This window comes from Lonchura striata, chromosome Z, assembly GCF_050655825.1.
Source record: "Lonchura striata isolate lonStrDom1 chromosome Z, ASM5065582v1, whole genome shotgun sequence".
Lineage (NCBI taxonomy): Eukaryota > Metazoa > Chordata > Aves > Passeriformes > Estrildidae > Lonchura > Lonchura striata.
The window spans coordinates 46,067,124-46,089,691 of NC_140740.1; the positions used below are offsets into that span (position 1 = coordinate 46,067,124).

At 37.9% G+C, this 22,568-nt stretch overlaps 1 protein-coding gene across 47 annotated transcripts in view; it reads right to left on the reverse strand.

Annotated features, from left to right (window-relative positions):
- LOC110484213 (ubiquitin-associated protein 2) overlaps positions 1–22,568 on the reverse strand; it is a 253,283-nt gene that overhangs the window by 224,715 nt on the left and 6,000 nt on the right. For 43 of the 47 annotated variants that reach the window (XR_014951069.1, XM_085566144.1, XM_085566159.1 and 40 more), the window contains 3 exons: positions 6,590–6,729; positions 2,600–2,677; positions 875–985 (listed from right to left, as the gene is read on the reverse strand). Coding sequence is in view for 46 of the 47 variants with exons in the window: in XM_085566144.1 (XP_085422270.1) it covers positions 875–985; positions 2,600–2,677; positions 6,590–6,688 (288 nt within the window). In the remaining variant the exon portion in view is untranslated. Of the gene's footprint in view, positions 1–874; positions 986–2,599; positions 2,678–6,589; positions 6,730–7,170; positions 16,671–22,568 lie in introns of those variants that run through there. The other 4 variants (XM_085566165.1, XM_085566169.1, XM_085566148.1 and 1 more) reach the window with 3 other exon arrangements.

The window sequence follows — 22,568 nt, forward strand, 5'->3', positions numbered from 1 at the left end:
CAGTGTGTGTCCCAGACTGAGGGTGTGTGAGGGGTGAGTTTTCTCATTAACAATAAGCCAGAGTACACATCCTGACAAATGATAGGCAATACTGAGTGTTCAGCATCAAGAAAGGAAGTCCAGGTTACTTTTCCAACTTAGATGAAATAGAATCTAATTTAAAGACAAACTATAAGAAATCCTTCCAGCAAAAACTTCAACTGCAGTAAAACACATTTTCTCTGTATCACTTCGATTAAAAAATTTCACTGTTCAACTTTATAAGTGACATTTTTTGTTGTTGTATACACATAGTTTAGTCTCCTCCTCCTGTTTTTCAATTAAATAATGCAAATGAGCATCACAGTTAAAGAAGCAACTACTTGTTGCATCCTTTCCTGCCATAAGTAGTATTATCAATGCAACCTGCAGATGTGGACACCTCCTCCAACTTCAATACCGGCAACCCACACCTACAGAACAGGCATAACTTAAAATACCTGCCTGCCCTTCAGTTTACAGAGATTGACCTTTGTGATGGTCTCAGGCCTCAGGAGGGTCTGTCTACACAGTAACTACAAAACCTGCAGCAAGAAACAGGCTTGCATCTGAGGGAGCACTGAGTTCTGCTGCAGAGTTAAAACTGCTGTATATAAATGGAAGCACAGGAACGCTGCAATAGACCAGCTGAACACCCACAACATTTTCCAGATTCAGCCTTCTCCAAGGTATGCATGCAGTAGAGAAGCTGCCCTAGTTTTCAATTCCTTCAAAAGAAATCGAATGGAGACATGGAAATTGAAAACTTCTGAGACATGATTTGCCCAATGTCCTTCTAGAAACTGAAAATCACAGCAAACAGAAAGAGTAGTTTAACATGGAAGTAAAATCTTACTGTGTCTGAGCTTCCTTCCAGCAGTATGTTGATTGCTCTGTTCACATCCCCATTACAATCATGTAGTGCCACTATGCATTCATCCTGGTTTTTCCCAGTCACTTCCATAAGCTGGCAGTAAAAGTCAGACATGTTAAAATATCTAAATTAGCATAATAAGAAAGTAAGAGCTAACATGACCACAAATTACAACAAAGCACATAGCTACCATGTCAGAGTAAACTAATATCCAGAATGAAGTAATCTGCATTTTACAGATCTGCTTGGGATTCAGATGAGAGAGGAAGAAGCACAAATTAATTGATAATCAAGGAAGTACTCTTTCACACTTTTTTTGTTCTGTATGCTTGCAGAAAATGCTGCCACATGCAGCAGTACGTGAGTGTAAAGGACCACAATTGTTACAGTGTCATCCTATCTCTTTCTCCACCAAAATTGCCCCTTTTTATCCCACTGTGAGAAAAAACATACAGGACAACATGGCAGAGAACAGATCCCCCTGATAAATCATCCAGACTAAGAAATACATTATCTTTCAGAAAGGTTAGCTCCCTTGATCCATGTCAGCATAAGGCCACAACACAGCCACAAAGCTGATTAAGGAGATCTAGTTCTGAATTATGCTCCTTGAACTCATGGTGTATATCCTGAAGAGTGTGGGACATAAATAAACTGTCACAGGGCATTTAGCAAATTCATCTAAAGAACAAAACCTACATGAGCTAGAAATACATATGCAGAAGGTAAAACATATTTTATGCAGAACTTAATGCATCTCCTTCCCACCAGCACAGCTACAAGCACTATTGATGAGGGTCCTTTGGCTTCACAAAATACAAGATTTCTTTTTTGGTACATCAACAGAACTAGTTTGTAACAAGAACAACAAAAAGCATGTAACAGTGCTTCAGAGGAAGTTTTAGACATTAAAAGAAACCAAGAAATCTGCTCCTTTGCTGCATTTATGCATTCAAGCTAATTTTTCCCTCCTGGGTGTAGTCCAAGAGCTTCATGATCTGTGTAGTCTTCATGAGTATGTAGTCTTCATGAGCTGCAATGTATTCACTAGGACAAAATCACCAATAGCCACAACAGCCATATTGTCAGGACTGCTTTAATTAATGGTCTCAGCTATAACAAGGTAATGAAAGCTTGATTATCTAACACCCAACACTCACCATGGTAGAGGAAGTGAGAAATTTCATTTATACACTTTAATTCTTTGATTTCAATGCATACATGGATCTGTGTGGTAAGATTATTTTTTAAAATAACACCCTGATTTACCTTTAAGCTATCATTAGACTTTTACTTTTCCTGAAAAACTTTAAAGATATTAACAAGCTCAGCTTACACCGACAACATTTTTCTCATGTGCTTGTACTTGTGGACAAGCTGAACGCATTCTTTATTCTGACAATCATTAATCATCAGGATCATACTAGAGAGATGCACTGAAGAAGAGACACCAGCACAAACGAGTTTTGGCTTAAGGGTTTGTCTACAAAGGAAAATACATTGAAAACTACACCATCAGAGCTGTATTACCACAAAATTTCTTGTAAAAATTTTACCATGTAATAAGCGCACCTTTTCCTAGTTAGACTTATATCCTTCTGAAAAATTTTCATCTAACTCAGAAATAGACGCTCTACTTCCAAAATGTAAGATAGCTCTAGAACACTTTACTGTGGGACCAAAAAACTTGTACCATAAGAAACATACTTGTTTCACTTTATCTTCAAAATCTGCATCATTCTTATCGTAGATCATCTGAGCAAGGCGAATCTGTTCTGCTGTTGCCTGAAAAAAGATAATATCCAATAAAGTACACAAAAGGTAACTATATCTTTTTAGGAGGGTATCGCAGTATCCCTGCTTTTTTCCTACCGGTTCCCAAAAAAGAACATACACAACAAGCAGAGAGATGCTGTGGGGGAGGGATCAATATCTAGACTATTCCCATTTATAGTTGCAAATGTTATTTGCATTAGAAGAAATTCAATACATTCTAATCTATTTGAAACATAGTTAAAGATCACTGCACTGACAAGGCCACCACATAATAACACCAAAGGACCAGGGAAGACTACATTTTAGCATTAATGCTTTGGCTTTTATTTAGAACTATTAATCCAGTGTTAAGAGTTTTATTGTAACAAACTGGCAATAGTATCTCTAAATTAACCACATCTCTGGTGATCCCTGCTCCCATCCCCTTCCACAGCTCTCCCACCAACAAGTTGACTCTGTAGTTTTATTGAGCACTTAAAAAGTCTTGAGTTATGTCTCAATACTTCGTCCATGAACAGCTGCACTGTTTTTTTACAAGAAAATAGTGGTCTCTGAAAACTGGTAAAGCAACTTGCTATTGATGAAGTATCTGGTGCTTCTGCAACGTTTCTGGACAAAAATGCACACTGGCAACTTGCAAAAGCAAGAGACTGAAAGAGATGCAGTGAAGTACAAAAAATCCAAACACACTATGGCTGCCCCTGAGAGAAAACCAACTCTAACACAGAGGCCACATCACACACGTCACTTCATAGTGTGGCATCTGCAGCTTATGAAGTGCACTCCCAAGAAAAATACCAAAGAACAGTGTGCACAAGATACTGGACCTCACTTGACTTCTACTAGAAAAGAAGAGAAAGCTGATACTGAAGAGAGCTAAGATCCACTATACAGCTGCTGAGGCTGCAGAGGTTCTTCTTCATAGAGTGGGATCAGTTCATCTACTGGAATTTTGGACAGAAATTATTCACTCTGGGCAGCTGACCGAATCTCACCTTTTGCCATCCCACTTCACAGGATACACACATAAAATTCTGTGCCTCATAAGGTCTGATTTAATCAGGATCAGACTGTTTGGAGTTTACCACAAATGCAAGCTTTAGAGGAGGTCACCAATCATAAATGCTGAGGAGAGTCTAAAAATTACTCCAACAAACACCACCAGCTGCTCATTTGCTGAAAAGTTACTGCAGCTGTCACAGTTCCTTGAGGGAAGTGACATCTGTGCTCGGAGACAATGCTCCAAGAGAATTAGCCATTGTAACAGTTACACACTCTGCATTACTCCTCTTTTTCAGCCTGTCATGCTGACAGCCTCGTATGTCACTCCATTGGGTAACGGGGAGGGCCTGCTCTGGAACACCTCAGTTCCACCTTTCACAGAAGTCACCCTGTCAGGGTGGTGCTCTGAGCAAAGGAGGTTTCTATTGGTGATTGCTGAGAGTTCAGCAGACAGCAGAACCAAAATGTCTGCTGGCTTCAGGAATTTAAGTCTTGTTGATCCATTTTCTCACTGATTACAGCCTCCACAGGCACACTGTGACTTTTAAGCAAATGAAGACATTTTCTTTGAGACACCAGAGCAAAAACATTCACACAATATAACTTCTGTAGAGATATTATGGCGTATTTTATCAAAAATCAGGAATCCACTAAGATTTATTTTTTTCACAAACAAATGTTTTATTCAAGTTCATGTTAGGAGACAAAAACATACCAATTTTAAAGAATAACAAATGTGTGGCAGCTTCTTCAGTTTTCCAGTGTAAGCAGAGAGCTTAGAAACTTGTAGGTGCAATACCACTCATATTTATGACAGTGGATTACACCCAGATGGAATTGAAAACTCGGAAGAAAACAAGCCAACAATAAAATCCACAAGATGACTACAAAAACATCAGACCAGTGTCACAAAAAATTCTGGCTTTTCCTCCAGCAAGTAATGGTTCTTTATTTTTAAGGTACCATTATTAGAACAGATGCTGTAGTATCCTAACCAAGAGTATAATTAAGTCTTAATTGTGACTAAGAAAGCAGTAGTATTTTAAAACAACCAGAACTTTACTCAACCTTACAAGACACAGTACTTTTCCAGTATAAGAGTGGAAGAAATTTTAAAGTAAAAACTTCAAACTATCAGAAAACAGAAGTGTGCAAAATACAATATTAAGTGACAGTAATAGACATACATCTTACAATAAAATGGCACATTTATTATCCAGAAGCAATAAAATAGAAACACAATGTAATTTGTTAAATAATTTAAAAGATGACCAATGTGATATTATGATAGTGGAATATCCATTTGGGAAAACACTACTCTATATTCAGAAAAATGAATAATTGGTGATTAAACAGGTAAATCCAGAGACTTCTGCTGATCTGCAAAGACTGAGTAAGCAGAAAGGTCCACCTGATAGCTCAACAATAAAATATATGGAGCATTAAAACATACCTGCTATGTATGAAATAACCATTTTTTCCACTTAAGTGATCAAACCAGTATGTATTATGTAAAAGGCAGGATAAATGGACAAAATGCAGAAAAAAGTCTTAATGCCTAAAATCAGTGAATCCCATAGTTTGGTAAGGTCCTCCAGAGACACACCATGACCATACTCACAGTAATTTGTAATTTTTGTTTTTCCTTTTAAAAGCAGGAATTACCAGTGCTCCAGCTTGTGCCACTTGTTCCCTGAGGAGAGTTAGTTTCTACCTTTCCTATACCCTTTCATGAGGTACCTGAACAGAACACACTTGCTTTGTCTTATTAGGGCTGAATAAACCCAGACCCCTGAGCCATCCCTCATTTCTCCTCTGTTTCAGTCTAACAACCATCTTTTCAGCTTTTCACTGGACTTCCTCCCATTTGCCTATATCTGCTTTGTGCCAGAGAACCCAGGCAAACCACTCCAGTGCTGTCTTGCAAGATGTTGGAAAAGAGGAAGCCATCACTTTTGCCAGGCTGCTCACTATATTCCTGCAGTCTTGTTTTAAAATAAAACTAAATTAAACTCATTTGTTGAAAGTCACTTTCCAAATCCAAGCATTAGCATGAATCACACCACTATGCCAAATGCTGCAACTCAAGAAGATGACAAGGGTTTAAGGTCACATGATCAATACTGTGCAAAACAGACCAACAGGGTCTCCATACTGAAGACTAATCTAAAAAACAATAGAAGGGAGTATTTCTCTGTAGAGCACCTCTATACAGATACACACACTCTGCCAGCAAAGAACTGAGATAGTTTTTGAATCCAGACAAATTCTGAAATGTATCTGTCACGATAATACTGAATCTGTCACGATAATACTGAGTTGCCAGAAGCAGAAACATTCTGCATTCTTTGTAACCCAGACAAGCATGCAACTACTACTGCCAAGAATCAGTGGCAGTAGGGTGAAACTTATTTCCATCCAACAGATACTGAAAATTTTAGTCTGCTAGGGGATGACCATTTCACCTGGTGGGGCCACTGCACAAGAAGTTAAGGATTTTGTGACATGAAGAGACACTGAGTCATGCTGTAGAACACAACATGCATCTAATGAAGCTTCTCCCATCCATTCAAATTTCTCTCTTGACCAGAAATCTTCTAGCATCAGGAGGCTGGCAGATAGAAGAGCTCAAATCTGAGGACTGTGAGGTCACAGGACAGAAATCCTGACACAGGCATCTAATTCCTCACTGACAGGAGACATTACTGAAGAACACAAAACTGATTTAGAGAGAACACAGGAATAACTTAAGACTGTCCTGCAGTACTGAATAACTAAAGCAAGTAATCAAGCATAATCTTCCAAAATAAATAATGTATTTTCACCCCATCTTCTTTCAACTTCTATTGACTCAGGGAATAAATTTGTTTCATTATATTCTCACTTTCAAGTCAAACAAGTTGATACAGTAGCACATACCTGCACTACTTGTTTCTGTGGTTGTGTTGGCTGTGTGGCTGAAATTTGCATTTTGTCCCGAGTGCCCCGGGTATGTTCACTGCCCACTGAAGTCATCATATACAGTATATACAAAACAATGTATGTACAAAATACAAAATCTGAAAGAAAAAAAAAAGAGCATGAGTTAAGGTGGATACTGATTCAATAACCAAATAACATAAGTGCAGTAGTTTGAACTCCTACCTTTACTACTGATTCTGTACAGACTCATGAGAAAGCAGCTTTAATACACTATTTTTGGATTTACTGAAGTTTTTAACACTAAAGGGGGAAATGAAGTAGAGAGAAAGCCTTTTTATTAGCTGACTGGGATCTGTGTCAATTTGTACTTCTAGATATCACAGCTTTTTTTAGTTATTTAACATACAGCCTTTTCTGCTGGCTACTCTGATTAAGTTTTAGCTCCAGCTGTATCACTTATACTTCTTATAATACCTCCTGTCTAGTTCTGATGCCTGGAATTTAACTTTGCTCACCACTCAGAACACTACAAAAAAACTGTATTCATGAACTAGATAGTTCCTCTTTTCCCTACTAACCAAACTGCTTTTCCTGCACATTCATGAAGGTCACAGCCAAATCCAACTTGACTTCTCACCTTTAATTTATAAAAGAAATTATGACAATTAGGTTTAAATCCAGCCTCTATAGCCAGTACTTTTGTTTTATTCTCCCTCATATTTACAGAAACAATTTATAAAACTATCACCCTGCTTTAAACATACCCTGACTGTACAGCAACAGAGAATCCCCAAAGAAACCCCAAATCCCCCCCACACACATCATTGTTACCCCATCTGTGGCTCTCAGCTGCATTCTTATTTGTTCTCTAATATTAAAATTACTTTGAAACAAGACCTTATTATTCCCCCTGTTTGTACAGCATTTAGCACAGGACTAATCAATGAGCATGGCTTATAGCTGCTAGGGCAACTGATAACAGATCTTTCCAATGGTCAGAATGTTCATGTTTAACTGCCTCGTTTCTGTCCCGATAAGGCTAGAAGGTAAAACTGCAGATTTTTGGAAGTGAGGACAATTTACAAGACGTGTGCCTGGGCAGGAGATGTGCAAATGAACAGCAAAGTGCTTCTACTACAGTTCCATTATATGAGCAAGCCTCAGCACAAAATTTGCCAGGGTAACAGCTGCTTAGCACTGAGCTCAGTGCACAATAACCACAGAATCACATAATAAGCTCAACTAGAAGGGATTCATCAGGATCATCTAGTACACTTCCTAGCCCAGCACGGGACCATTCCCAAAAGTCACACCATGTGTTCAAGACTATTATCCAAACACTTCTTGTGCTCTGTCAGGCTTGGTGCTGTGACCACTTCCCTGGATAGTTCCTGTGCCCAGCCACCCTCTGGGTGAAGAACTCTTTTATAATACCCAAAGAAAAGCACCCATGACACAACTCCAGGCTACTCTCTCAGATCCTGTCACTGGTTACCACAGAAATGAGATCAGTGCCTGCCTCTCCTCCCTTCTCCTCCCATTACAACTTCCCACTACAAGGAAGTTGTAGACTGCTATGAGGTCTCCTCTCAGTCTCCTCTTTCTTCAGGAAGATGAGCATACTGCAATCCCATGGAGTGGGACCTGTTCTACAACTGAATCACTGCCAGTCACAAGTAATGCACATGCAACAATTAAAGCTGCAATGAGATGTTTCAGTTTAAATACCAATTCATGATGCTCCACAAGCTCACCTACAATCAAAAGGACAAATAACTACATTATCGCCTATATTTCTTCTTTACTTTAGAAATACATTCTTTTTGGTCAAAAATTGAACACTGATATTGAATTTATTTATGTACTAGCTAAAGTATTCAATAGTCTTTAATGTCTGTGAGGAAAGTATATTCCCATAAGAAATATACTTGATCAGGAACTGACTGCAGTTATAAGCTAAAGTTGAAAACTGTGTTTCTACAACTTTTTGAATGCACTGAACAAAGCCAATCTCACAGTCCCTTAAAGTAGTCTAAGTGCATTGTGTTCTAAGACCCAAAACACACAGACCTTCAGAGCATTTTGTCAACAAAAAGGTGAGATACAGACAAAACAAAAAGTTACCTAAGCTACTGACACCATGTTCTGTGGAATGAAGCAAAATATAAAGTATATATGGAGATGCTCTCAGCAGAAAATTCAACATTTTTTACTGAGTATCTGCTCATGGCCATTCACCATTAAGATGTATGGACACTTTCAGTTGAGTCCACAGTAGTATTACTTCGTCTGTTCTTTTTTTTTTTTTTAAGCTGTTTGTTTATAAGCTTTGCTGACTGGACTGGCAACATCCAAAAACTTCTATTTATACAGACTAATAATGACCTTTGAGTTAGCTTTTTGTTTGGTTGGGATGTTTTTAGTGTTTCTTTTTCCAAGGATTAGACTGCTTACCACAATTCAAACTAGCACAATGAGCAATGCAAAAAACCCTGAATAGAGCACACAAGAGAGCACTAACTTCTCTGAAAGACAATCTTATAGTTTCATATATGGTTGTCTAGAATCAGCCCATTGCTTCTTAAGATTTGTTGAGAAAATGTAATTCCATTTGGTCTCAATTTGTTCATAATTTCTAAATTAACATGTATTTATTATGGTACCTAGGAATTTTGATATATCTGTCAGTGTGATTCACACAACACCACCGAAGCCACTGAAAATATGGGGATTCATATTTTAGACAAGACAGCAGGACACTTATATTAAAAACTTTTCTGTGTGTTTGCAAAGTACATGCTGAACTGCACCCTACCATTTGACAGACAGGCAATCTATGGTTCCTCAAGCAGATTGTCTCTTTTTCCTAGCATTTGTCTGTCCCACCATTGTTTAAGCCATATTTGCTCTTCAGGATGAAAGGATACTTTAAGAAAAAAGGCAGGCCCACAAATGGCTGAAATACTTCTGGGAGACGACAGCACAGAAAGATCAGGCTGCTGCAGGAACAGAGCTCAAACAACCTGAACACCTTGACAGGGTTTTTAAAGGAGATCTTCATCCTCCTGATTGTGTGGTACATGAGCAGCACAATTTGGCAGGTTAGAACTAAAACAAGCAGCCCAGCAAAGGTACAGGCAGCAGTATGGACTTGTACTTGCCTCAGGCAAGTGCAGAACCCCACACTCAGTTTGCCAGTCCCTAACAAGCCAACAAGGATATGCTATAATCCATCAGACACAATCTAGTCTTCTTAAAAGCACAACTGGCAGCCTGATAAAAAGAGAACTCTCAAAATACTGTTATTTTATTTCCTCTTAAATTGCCTCCCACTGTCTACTTGGCAGTGTCCAGACACAGCAGCTGGAGGACACAGCTGCTGGATACAGCACTCCACCTCAAACACTGCATTGAGCAGGGACACATGGCTGAGGCTTCACACCCAACCACACCTACTGCAGAGTAAGAAGCAACAGGCAGCAGGGAGCCACTGCCTCCAAATCATCACAGTGATAACAGTTTTGAGCATAAGTAGGATATTATTAATTAATTAGATGGGGCTGAACAAGAACATTTTCTTGCTCACAAAGCAGCTTCTTATTCTCTCCAACTCCTCGTATTCATCAAGTCTGTTTGGCAGGCTGCTGTCACAGTAATGAGCAGGGTATCACAAACCGATGAACTTAATTTAAACTGTAGATCAAATAAGGAAATATTGAGACTGGGAGGAAGAAAACTCTTAATTGAAATCTGTTTAATAAAGATTTAAAAAAATATTCAGGCAAGCAGATGCTTTAGTTTCCATGTCAGCATCTGGTGCAGCACAAAAGTCCCCCATCAGCAGTCTCCCATCCCCCATTAACACCTGACCTTGCAGACACTGCAATTCTAATAAGCAACCAAAACAGTTGTATTTGAAGAAACATATAAAATATTAAATGAAACTAGTACTAATTTAATCACTTTCTATACATTAGTACAGAGCACCAGTGAAAATAAAAAGGAGAAATTATTAAAGAAAGAGGGCTTCCAAAACTCTTGTGTAAGTGCCTGTATTCTCATGACAATCAATGAAGATGCATAAGATTCCTGTAAACTTTTTTCTTTTTCCACTGATGTACCCACAGACCACGGTTGTCTTTACTAATTTAAAAACAAACAAAACCCAAAACCCAAACAAAACTAAAACTTAAAAATGCCTTTATTATTAGTTATTACTTTATTTTAAAATTTCTATTAAAAATGGAAAGCAACAGAAGAATCTAGGATGAAAGCCATCCCAACTCTCAGTCTTTTGTTTTAGTCTTCTGTCCGTACAGCATTTTTTAGTCCAAGGACCTAAACTACAACTGCAGCTCCAGTAATGTATAACATGGAATGGCAACGATTATTCAAGCTCACAAAAGCAATAAAAAATATTATAATTTAAATTTCCTACAACTACCAAATTCCACACCTCCAAAGTCTTCATCCTTTGTCTTATCCAACACATTTAGTTGCATTTCTGCTTTGGATTTTAGAAGCAAAAAGGGAAAGGTGAATAATCAAAGATTAACTGAACACATATCAACACAAATAGCAGGGTTTTAAAGCTATTATATTTTCTGTGATCTGTTGTTCCATCTTACTTCAGTGAGAACTCTAAGCGTTTTAGACTGAGAAATCAAAAAAAAACTAGAAATACAGAGAATAGAAGTTGATTTTACATGGTTGCAAGCCCCTAAGATACAGGAAATCTATTACTGAACTTCCAGGAAAAGACCAGGCACGGCAATAGTGAGTGACTTTCAAGACTCCTCTGGAAGTTAAATATTCACTTCCATCAGTTGAAAAAACTTCTGCAGTTTCAATTCCTTTCCTGAGGCAGTCTCAAGTAAGTTACTTTCTTGATTCCTGGACAAGGAGCTGTGACAAACCATGAAAAGACCTCTGTGAACACATTAAAAATGTGATTGCATTTTTATATTCAAAAAATAAAGCTACCAGTCAAAGATTTCTCACAGCAACATGGTTGGGAAAAGGCTGCAGGACGTTGCCTTGGGAGGGCATAACTACTGTACATGTACAGTGAGCTCAGATTTTTTTTTTTACTGCTCCAGCTGTAGTATTATATGAGCATGAGGAGAAAAAACAGTGGGAAAAAATTACATCAGCAAAGCACCAATGTAAATGCATTTCCCTTGAGTGCTGTTGTCCAAAGCATCTCACCATCTTTATTGATGATTGAAACAGGAAGAGTTTGCAAGAGTCAAATGTTCCTCAGGAGCCAGGCTGATGATTCAGGGTCTGTATTGCCCCAAGCAACTACATTGAACTTACGGGTCCTGGGAGAACTCGTGTCTCATCCTACAGTCTTCTATAGCAAATAGGAAAAATATTGACCTGCATCACTCGCAGAACACCAAAGGAGAGAGAAACTTTACTACCTGCATGCTCTTACATTTTATCAAGGAAAGAGTATTTGCTGAGGGCAGTCTGAGTACCAGCAGAAACCCAAACTAATACCTAAACGTCAGGTTAACAAACTGTAACCAATAACCAAGTGACTATTCTTACCCACCTTTTGAAAGCCCTCTGAGTTGTTATTTGAAATTATTATCCTGCTAGGCAAATCTATAATTAGCTAAGAGCACATTCCCATCTGCAAAAATCAAAAATTTCTCTTCAGTAACAGAAAAAAAAGTATTTTATTTTAATGATTAGTACTCCTAACCATATGCTACGCAAAGTAAGACAAAGAAATACACTAATAGTACTTAGAAATAAAATACATCACTTGGTAGGAAGAATACTTGGTTTTGGAAGAGCAAGTGCTCCTCATCAAAAGACTGGAGTTAGGCAAAAGCTGGTCACATATTCAGAGCCCAAAAACATGATGTGGACAAGGGACTGAACATGGCATATTTTCCAGTAGTAGAGCATGTTTCAACCATGGAAGTATTGTAATTAATATATTTTTTTAATCTTCTCGGAGTATCTATTTTTTTCCTATTATCCCAGTGTGTCTGACTGGGATAATAAGAAAAAAAGATGTGCTTACATTTCAGTATATACTGGTGATTCTCTAGTTTTAACCAAAATCTGCCAGCTACATTTAATTGACATCCTGCAGACCTATCCTCATCATTTCTTTAAAAATATTGAAGCTTCTAAGGCAACATGTACCCTTATTCATATAGAAATTTCTGAAGGAGGAAATGCAACTTCAACTGGTATTTAGAAAAAAAATGTAAGAATCAATCCCACCAAAATCAGAGAAGCCTGACTGACTTCCACCTAGGGCTTTATCTTCCACACAGCCAAGTCAATCTTTAAGACTTGCAAAAAACTGGTTAGCAAAACTTACCCAGTTCCACTGCTGTCCGTATAAACCTGAGTGACTCTGGACAATCAAAGGCAGTGAATGTCCTAAAACATTCACAGGACTTGACCTTATGTTTCAGACGTCAGTACCTCCAAGCAATCAAGTTCTGCTCCCTCAACAAACAAGTCCCATGTTTACAAGGACCTGCAAAATGCACTTGTTACCAACAGTTATGATTAACTGTACTGAAATTTCAAGGAACAGAGAGACACAGACAAACTGCACATTGTTTTCTATGCTCTGGACTACTGCAGACTATCAGAACTCTGGACTATCAGGACTACATAAAAGAGATTAGACCACGGCTGTTGCCATGAAAGAAAAACAAATCAACAACTAAAAAAAATTTTAAAAACCCAACAAAAAATACCCCAAAAAACCCAAAACCAACCAAAAAAAAAAAGGCTTCACTGATCCAAACAAAAATGAAATACATTGGAAACAGGAATTCTCTTTGACAACCAGCCATCATGGGGATACCTTGAGGAAGAAGCAACAGCAAGTTCACTTTTCAATATATTTGTCTGTTAAGAACTATTTCAAGGAAAGTTTTGCCCTGTCCAAATATTTTAAGACCTGAAGGGAAAAATACTTGTTCCTGCCATCTCTGACTGAAGACCCTCACTTCTTGCCCTGTCAGAGAAAAGACTTTCTTAGGTGAAACCTCTCTAACAGCTGCCAAGGTAGAAGAGATAATATTCTCATCACTGGCCTGGTAATATTCTCAGCACACTGTCCTGAATTGTCAACTCCATCAGTATCTCGGGTCAGGGAGTATACATAGGGGCTCAGAGGTGGTGCTTGTATACCCATGAACATAACAACTTCCTCTTGTGACAGGAAGAAAGGAACCTCAGGAGATAAAAGAAAATACTAACCAAGTCAATACACGCTACACTTGCTGTTTATTCCATGACTGCTACATTAGGTGGTGAAGAACCATTAGGGTCACAAATCTCTTCATACCTGTTTCTCTGGGTTTAGAACAATCACAAAGGAAGAAAGAAATAGTAAGGTCCTTGGTGTTTTGTCTCCTAAAGTTTCCCGAGTAGCATCCAGTGGAAGGGCACCATTGTGTCTACAACTTCCAACCATGCAGCAGCTAGCAATGCTACAGCCTGGTCTTCCCCTGCAACAAACACTCCAACTGAATTATTCACTGTATTAACTAGCAGGATTGGAAAAAACATTAACTAGTATTTAATTAAAAAAAGGTTTATTGCAGTTGGGGGGAAAAAAAATAAACTAGCAGGCTTTTTAGGGTTGAAAATTATTATCCTCTGCAACCAGAACCAACACAGCCCTCCTGAAGTCTCTCAAACAAGTAAAGGCTAGCTGAGCACACTTAAGGTCAAAAAAAAAACATGACTGGAGTTTTAGTTCCCCTTTGGGTTCTGGCTTTATATTCACTTGAAGTTCAATCCATAGCTTGGGCAGAACTCAAACAGTTTGTTCCATTAAAATCAAGTATCAGCTCACATCTAATACCGCACAACTGTGAGCAATCACCAGAAATGGCATGCCTGCTCCCCCACTCCTTAACCACAAAATATTGCTCCTTTCCTTCAATCAGGCTGTGATCCTGCATCTGCAGAGTGAGATGGTTCAGCAGGCTCACATAGAAGCAAACTAAATTCTCTAAAACAAAACAATCTGTCAGTTCAACAAGCTTATCCAGTGGAAAACTATGTGGCTATACAACTGCTGAATCTGACAGGCAGGACAAGGATCAAGTTCACAAGGAAAAAGGGAACCTGCTGTTTAGCAGACAGGTACCATTTCAGCACAGGTAGAAATGTATTTTGTTTTTCTAAGTTCCAGTAGAGCATGACTTGATCTTGGTTAAGCTCACTGCATGCAATCAAAAAAATTAGAAATCATTCCCATTTAAAAACAAAATAAAACCCAAAAAAACTCCCAGTAGAGTTTTGAGGAAAAATATGTATTTGAATATATCATTATCTTGCAGGAAAAGAGGCTCCTATCACATTTACTGAGGAACACCTCCTGTTAAACCTCTTAGATACCTGTTAGCATCTAGTTAGTAACTTACCAACTAGTTAGTAACAGTGAAGAGTATGCGTAAGATTTGGAGGTGCTTCTATCCAAAGAAGATCAGAACAAGCTACACTAACACAGCTTATGTTAACCTAAAATACAGTCTTTTCCCCCAGCTAGAGAAGTGAATGTATACATTCAGCTTCAGTCATTAAAAGAGATTCAAACTAGTCCAAAGCAACTTATTCACCCATAACAATTTTTAATTATTTTGTATGCATAATTGAATATTCAATGCTTTTGCCAGTCATCTATGGATATCACTTTTAAAGGAATAACACAATTAAACATCCACACATTCCCTATTAAAAACCTTGACAAGGCTTGCTTACCCTGCCATCTCATTAAAACTCACAGTATCCCCTCTGAGGGAGAAAGGAGGAAATCCAGACAAACCCATTGAGGAAAACAGAGCTGGGTGACTTGGAAGTTCTTTGAATGGCCCTCTCCACTAAAAGAATCACAAGGCAAAGCCTCTTCAGACTGTAATAATTTGCAAAGCTTTCCAGCCTGAGAGGAACTCTGAGGTCAGCAAAAAGCCCGGGTGGGCTCAGGGCACACACATATATACGTAGGTGAGAAAAGAGCTGCAGAGTACCAACTACACAAGTTATAGATGTTCTCTTCAAAGATACATGAAAGGATCTAAGAACTCAGGCCACACTCTCATTAAGCTATCAATACTACAACACAAAAAAAAATACTTCAGTGGCCAAAGCATCTCAGATAAGATTGAAATACAGTTAGTAGAGAAAGGTCATCAACCCTGTGTAGCTTCAGTGGTGTGACTGACTCTTCTCAAAGCTGCTGCTTCCTGCTCTTCTTGTTACAACATCAGCAGGACACTTCCAGAACAGTTAAAGCTTGGGCTGTCAGCACACACACCAATCAGGCTTCCAGTTTGTCAATACCACCAACCGTAAGATACAACAGTTAAAAAAAAAATTTCACTGGATCAGCCAGACTTATCACACTACCATTATAATTAACAGCTACCTTGTACTCAAAAGATGAGTAATGCATGCAACCACCAAAAAAAAAAAAAAAAAAAAAAAAAGAGGCTGTGAAATAAAAAGTGAAAACTTTTAAACCAACTTACTAAAAATGCTAATCCAGAATAAGCTGCTTCAGAAAATTAAAAAAGAAAAAAAATATCAGGGAAGAACAAATACTGGGAACAGCTGGCTTTAGCTATTGAATGCTAGAAATGAAGAACTTCAGTTATTAACAGCCATACCTGATCAGCCTCTAAAATGAGTAGCTGTTTCCACAGAAAAACAAACCGAGTAATAAGATTCAAGTAGAAACCCAGGCACTCCAAATGACACCAAGAACCAGGTAACACCTGGCAGGACAATACTCAGAAGGGGGAATTCTCTTGGAACAGTTTGTTCAGAAACAAAGTGTCACATAGGAAGCAGCACTACACATAGAGCATCTTGCTGACAGATCACACTCCTTGCTGGCACTTTTCCTACCTCCCCCAGCATCACCAAACTACACTCTCCTGGAACAGCTTCCCAAGGAATTCTTTGAATAGAAACAGATACAAGTAAGCGGACTAAAAATAGCCAAGTAAGAGTAGAGACATTCTCACACTTGCAGAAACACACTCAACTGCATCAAAAAAAAAAAAAAAAAAAAAAAAAAAGGTACCTACTTCATTCACACTAGAATTGACAATGAGGGACAAAGTAGAATGCCACAGAAAAGTTTTGGAGGGCAGGATTAATTCAGATTTATGCCACTCATCAGATCGTATTACAACACTCACAAAAAAAAAAAAAAGCAATGCTGAAATTACAAGCCACAAGCGATGTAGAAGGAAATACACTCTGTAATCAGTAAGGCTGTATCTATAAAATGTTATAGGAGATTTCTGATTTTAGCTTCAGTCTTGGTGGCAACACCAAACAGCTCAGTATCCTTCCTGCACCTGTACAGAGCCCAACCCTCTAACTAGACACCAAGGGGAAAACCACCAGCACAAGCCACTCCTTGTGATATGTTCATATACTCAGAAGACCAAAGAAAGCTAAGAGCCTTGCAGAAAACCACTTTTAAATAAAGCAAAATATTCCAGAACATATTTCTGTATTTTTTGTCCCAGATTATGATATTTCTCAAGATTAATCTTAAGCAGGAGAATCCACCAAAACAGCTTTTTTTTTTTTTTTTTGGGGGGGGGGGGGGTGTTTGATTTTTTGGTTTTGCAGTGATATACATTGTCTCTGAACTTAAAGTTTCAGGAGGAGGAAAAGAAATAATTGTTTGTAAGGCGGTGTTAACTATTTCCTTTCTTCACAACCACTGTACATCACATCTTAATGAGAACTATCAGCCATCTGGCTCAGTTTAGCATTCCAAAGGTAAACACTGTGAGAAGTGAGTGAAATCCTTTTACAAACTTACTGTCTCAAAAACAAGAAAAAATTAAAACAGCATCAAGAACTCAAAGCCATCAAAGATCACTTCCATTTCTCTGTTATCTCTGGATTGCTCTTTCTACAGTCACAACCATTGTTCCCGTTTTATCTAGCTTTAAACAAGAAGGTTTGATAAGTTTCCTCTGATACTATTCCTCATGTTAACTTGCTTCAATCAGAAACCTTGGGTTTACTCCAAGCTTTCCCACCTGATTTTGAATATTATTTTCCTCACAACCACAGCTTCTCAACTTGGTGTCATGTGTAAATTCAGTTATTTCATCAGTCTGGAACTCACATGAGGTCAGGTCTATCTCATCTGCACCAAAATGATACCAAACTTTCAAAAAAGATGTAGGATTAATTATCTTTACAACTTAAAACTGTAGTGTTCAACTCTAGTAACACCATTAAAATATTACAGGTACCAGCTACAGAGAGCTTACTACACCTATAAAAACTTCACTAAACAAATGGTTTGACAATGACAATCTTGAAAACCATTTCAGAAGATGTAATTTTTCTCCAAGCAAACCAGAAAGGTGTATGTAGACTGAAATCAAGCACAGGATGAGCAAGGAATAACCAAGATAAAATATTGCAAGTTCTAAAAATTGCATTACAAACTTAAGTAACAGCTTTTTAAACATAGTAGTAATTTTCGGTCATTTACAGAGCCTTGTTTAAAAATTCTAGCACAGCAGGGGGCTGTCAAGCACACTTGCTGAAAAAGCCAAGAGGACACTGTAAATAAATTCAGAAACAAATAGTAGGCAAGTTTAAAATGCAGAACAGTATGATGCCTAAATGTGTTCTCAATTTAACACAACTATTTTTCAAGTTCAGTGAGTACATTGTCCAAAACATGGCTTTTTGAACACTAGTAAGAACCTGAATCAGTAGAATAAGCGAAAAATAAAAATTTAAAAGGAAGAATGTAACATACCTCCTCTGATCAGGGAAAAAAGTACAAAATATAGGAGTCACCCCAAACTGCAATCAGCAAAGTAAATGGCAAAAAACCCAGTGACTGTCTCACCTTCAGAACACTGAAATTTGCTGTTCTGCAGGGCTCCATTTTGGTTTTTTTTGAAAGTATACAAGCCTCATCTAAGTAGGTACTATCCTTTTGGTTCCTCCAGTTTTTGATGTCTAATATTAGAAAAACCATACCTACTGACCCTGTTGCTATGCTCTAAAATTTTAAGGAAAAAGGCACTAGAATGACCTTAGTTTTGATATTCAAAAGAACATTACCTTGAAGTCTGAGTTTTTGAGCTTTGTTGGAAGATGCTGTGAGCTTGCAGCTACATCACAGGAATTTCTGCACAGGATCAAATGCAAGAGACTGATTGAATCGGATAAAACAACTCTCAGTACACTACATTTAAACATTATGGAGTACATACAACTGCTGAAAACAGCAACTTAAAAGAGTAGAATTTTTACTTCCGCTTATGCATGAAAGTCCATTTGAAGAGTTGTAAATACTTCCAAGTAAAACATTTTGCACTACTTTTAGATTTTATTTTGCCAAAAAAAGAAGGGAAGGAAAAAGTATGTTTAAATGAATTATCTCATTCTAAGAACCAGAGACATAACTTCCCTTAAAACCATTCTAAAATCTTAAATTTTGTATACAGAACAAATAAGCCCCAGAAAATTCCTAGCACACAGAGCACCAAGAGTAAGGCCTTCCACATCTAATACTATGTTAGACTTTCATATATATTCTAATACGCAAGTATATTTAAAAACACAAAACTTTGTTTGACTGATTTATCATTTCCTACCTAAATCAGATGAGGAATAAAGCAGAGCTCAAGGAATGCAATGAGAAGAAAGTGAGAAGAAAAACTAGGACAAAACCTGGTAAATTAAAAAAAAAAAAAATCAACCTTACAAACTAATGTGAACACACTAAAGGCTGTAGTTTTACTTCAGAGGCAACTAAAATTAAATAAACATTTATCTGGAACTCACTTGTCAGCAAACATTTTACCAGGACTGAAATGCAAGTTGTTGAACCATTAGAAGTACAGTGATGTCAAACTACACTTCAAACAAGTATTTCTTTAACAGTACTCTTCTGGAGCTTCAGCAAGATATCCAATTGTGTAAAAGAATTGACAGTCTAAATTCCAGACACATATGATAGTGTTTTGGTTAACCTTAAGTCTCTTGGAACTGTGATGTTTTGAATTTCATACAGATGGAAAACATTCCCATCGTCTTCTTCAAGATAAGCTTTTGGAGAGCTTTTTTCTTTTAAACTCATCTGAAGCTTAATAGAGATCCTAATTTTTAAAAATTATTATTTTTATTTTTTAAGTTAAACTGAGGGAATATTTCCACTTTTTCTTTAAATTAGAAATTTGGGTGATTAAAAAAAAAAATCTATAAATAAAACTTTTGAAAAGAGAGATGAAGAATATGTATTATAGGTCAGTATTTCAACAAGCTTTGATACATCCCTGAAACTTAATCCTTGGGAGGTCAATGTACACCTAGTCCTGGAAAACATAAACATACCGCTTCCTCCCAGCTGGTCTTTAAGATGTCATGAAAGTACAGCTCCACATCTCTCCAGCCATAAACACCATACCAGTATAAAATACTATATAATTATAATTACCAAACACACATTTAGGTAAACCAGCCTAGTGTGAAGCTCCATTTTCAGGCTTTGCCATGTTTTCAGATTAATGCTTTTAGTTTTTAACAACAACAAAATCAATAAAGTTCATATATACATTTCAGCTAAGTTAGCACAGTGTTTGACCTATGTTTACATGTTTGACCTATATTTACCTGGCAGAGAACTTGAGAAGCATAAAGCTGAGATTTTTGAGGAAATATAAGAGGTAATTTTTGAATAAAATAATTTATTTTATTCAGAAGAATGACTAAGTGAATCTACCAAAAGCACTAACTTTCCTCAGAATTGTTGACTGCCAGAAGAGACAGCTTATCCCCATCAACATTTCTGTTTTGGAAAAGAAAAAAATATTATCTTAAAAAAACTTTCACAGTCTTTCTAGCGTATCTGTTCATATATAAGCTTCTGGAGGATACAGGATACGGCAAGTTGTCAATGCTACACTACACATAGCCATAAAACACATTTGTAGGAATACCAAAAGTAAATGCGAAACAACCTCACAGTTTTACAATTAGCAGTACCAGAGACACAGCTACTACACAGTAACAGAGCAACACCATTTCAAAGGAATGAAACATAGTCTCAGTGTCAAATAATTCACCAGGCAGATTTAACAGCCAAATGGGATGTTGAGAACAGAGACCCTTTCTCTCCCCCAGTACTCCACCAGGAGTGATCAATCCTGGCATTACTGGATTACTCACTTTCAGTGAAGCTGAAATCAAAGCAGGAATTTTGTTTGTTAAGACACATCTAAGGTTCCCCAGCATTACTGGTCTGCTTATATTAACAAGGCTCCAAATAATTTGAACAAACAAATCAAAATAGCAACCCATCATATCGAGATCAAGAATACCAAACTCCTCCCCTCCTTTTTCCCCACACCAAACCTGTCTTGTAACTAGCCCCAAGCCACATCCTCCTCCTGCTCCTCCACTAGCAACTCACTCTGTCCTTCTCCCTTTACATACTGCATTAGAACCTGTCTGTTAAGTCAAAGAAAGTATCATCAAAAGTCCACATTAACAACTGATCCTAACTTATCTCCAGTACTGTGGAGCAACTGGAAAAGGAGGAAGAGATATATGTCAGCTTTTCAATTAGGATCCATCAATAAAGGGGACCTACAACCATAAAAGCACTTCCTGGCCACTCACCACTCCTAAACAAAGTCCCAAGAAGAAAAATGATGCTGGCTCCAGTTGTTCAATGTTGCAGATGATAGATAAATATGATTGTTCATAAATAATACAGCTAGGATGAGAACAGTTCTCCCAGCTAGCCGGATGACATCCCTGCCTTTAGATGAGTCCTGGGGTGAAATGGACTGTTCCATCCCACCCCCCAAAATATGTATGGTTCATCCCACACCTCTGTACCTTCCCCTAAAACATTAGTGTCTGTAACCCCATTGGATATGCCTCATCCCAATCTCTCCAAAGCTCTCCTGATAAGGGGGCTTCAAGGGGCCACGCGGTCTCTTGGAACTTCATCCCCTCTTGGAACCTCTCCCCCTCCCTTGGAGCTTTCCCTCTCCCAAACCCTCCTTTTGTCTCTCCCCTTCCCCACCCTCTCAGGCCCGGCCATGTGCTGTGTCTGGGAGCACGAGGCAGAACCTTCTGCACCCCCAATAAACCTCTTTCCCCAAGAGCAAACCTCAGAGATCTCTGCCTCCATTCATCAACACTGTGCCGGAGCATGGTATTTCACACAGCTCAACTCTTTTTTTTTTTTTTTTCCACTATATTCAGTTCCAGTTCCAAACAGCTACCTATTTTTTTACTGGGTGGAAAGGCCTTTAGTAACCACAGTGTGGTTCAAATGTTCAACATTACCTTGTTTTCACCTGAAAGGCAAGATACCCCCCCTTAAAATGTTTTTGTTTTCAATTTTTACTTAAGTACTAAAATTAACTGAAACAGGATGGTTCTGCAGTCTCTTGCATTATGTTTTATTGTATTTTATAGTGGATGAGTCATTTCATAACTAATGAAACACTTGAACATCCTGTCTTGATCTGTCATTTAAATGGATTTGTTTATTGAGAACAATATAAAAGTTATACATATTCTTGCTTCACTGTCTCTAATGGTGAAAGTTCTCAAAAACACTCCCCAGCAATCCACAGAATCAGCAAGGGAGTGAAGTCATCCAAATATTTGAGGCAGGTTTCCTAGCAGAAACTACACCTCAACAATGTTACATTTTGGATGACTGTTCTACAAGAGTCATCCCAGCCCTACTTATATTCAATAACCCTAACTATGAAAGTAATTTTAAACATCTATCTTTATTTCAACCTTTCTCTAGAGTTGTAGAGGTCTTGGGGTTTTTGGGAAAGGTGTCTGGACTTGTGAGAGTACAAAAACTAGGCTGGTCCAGTTCTAATTTAGGACCCATATAGTTCTGCAAAGTGTGAGCTTTAGTCTCATTAAAAAGTACTTTCAAAACTACTTTTGATGTACA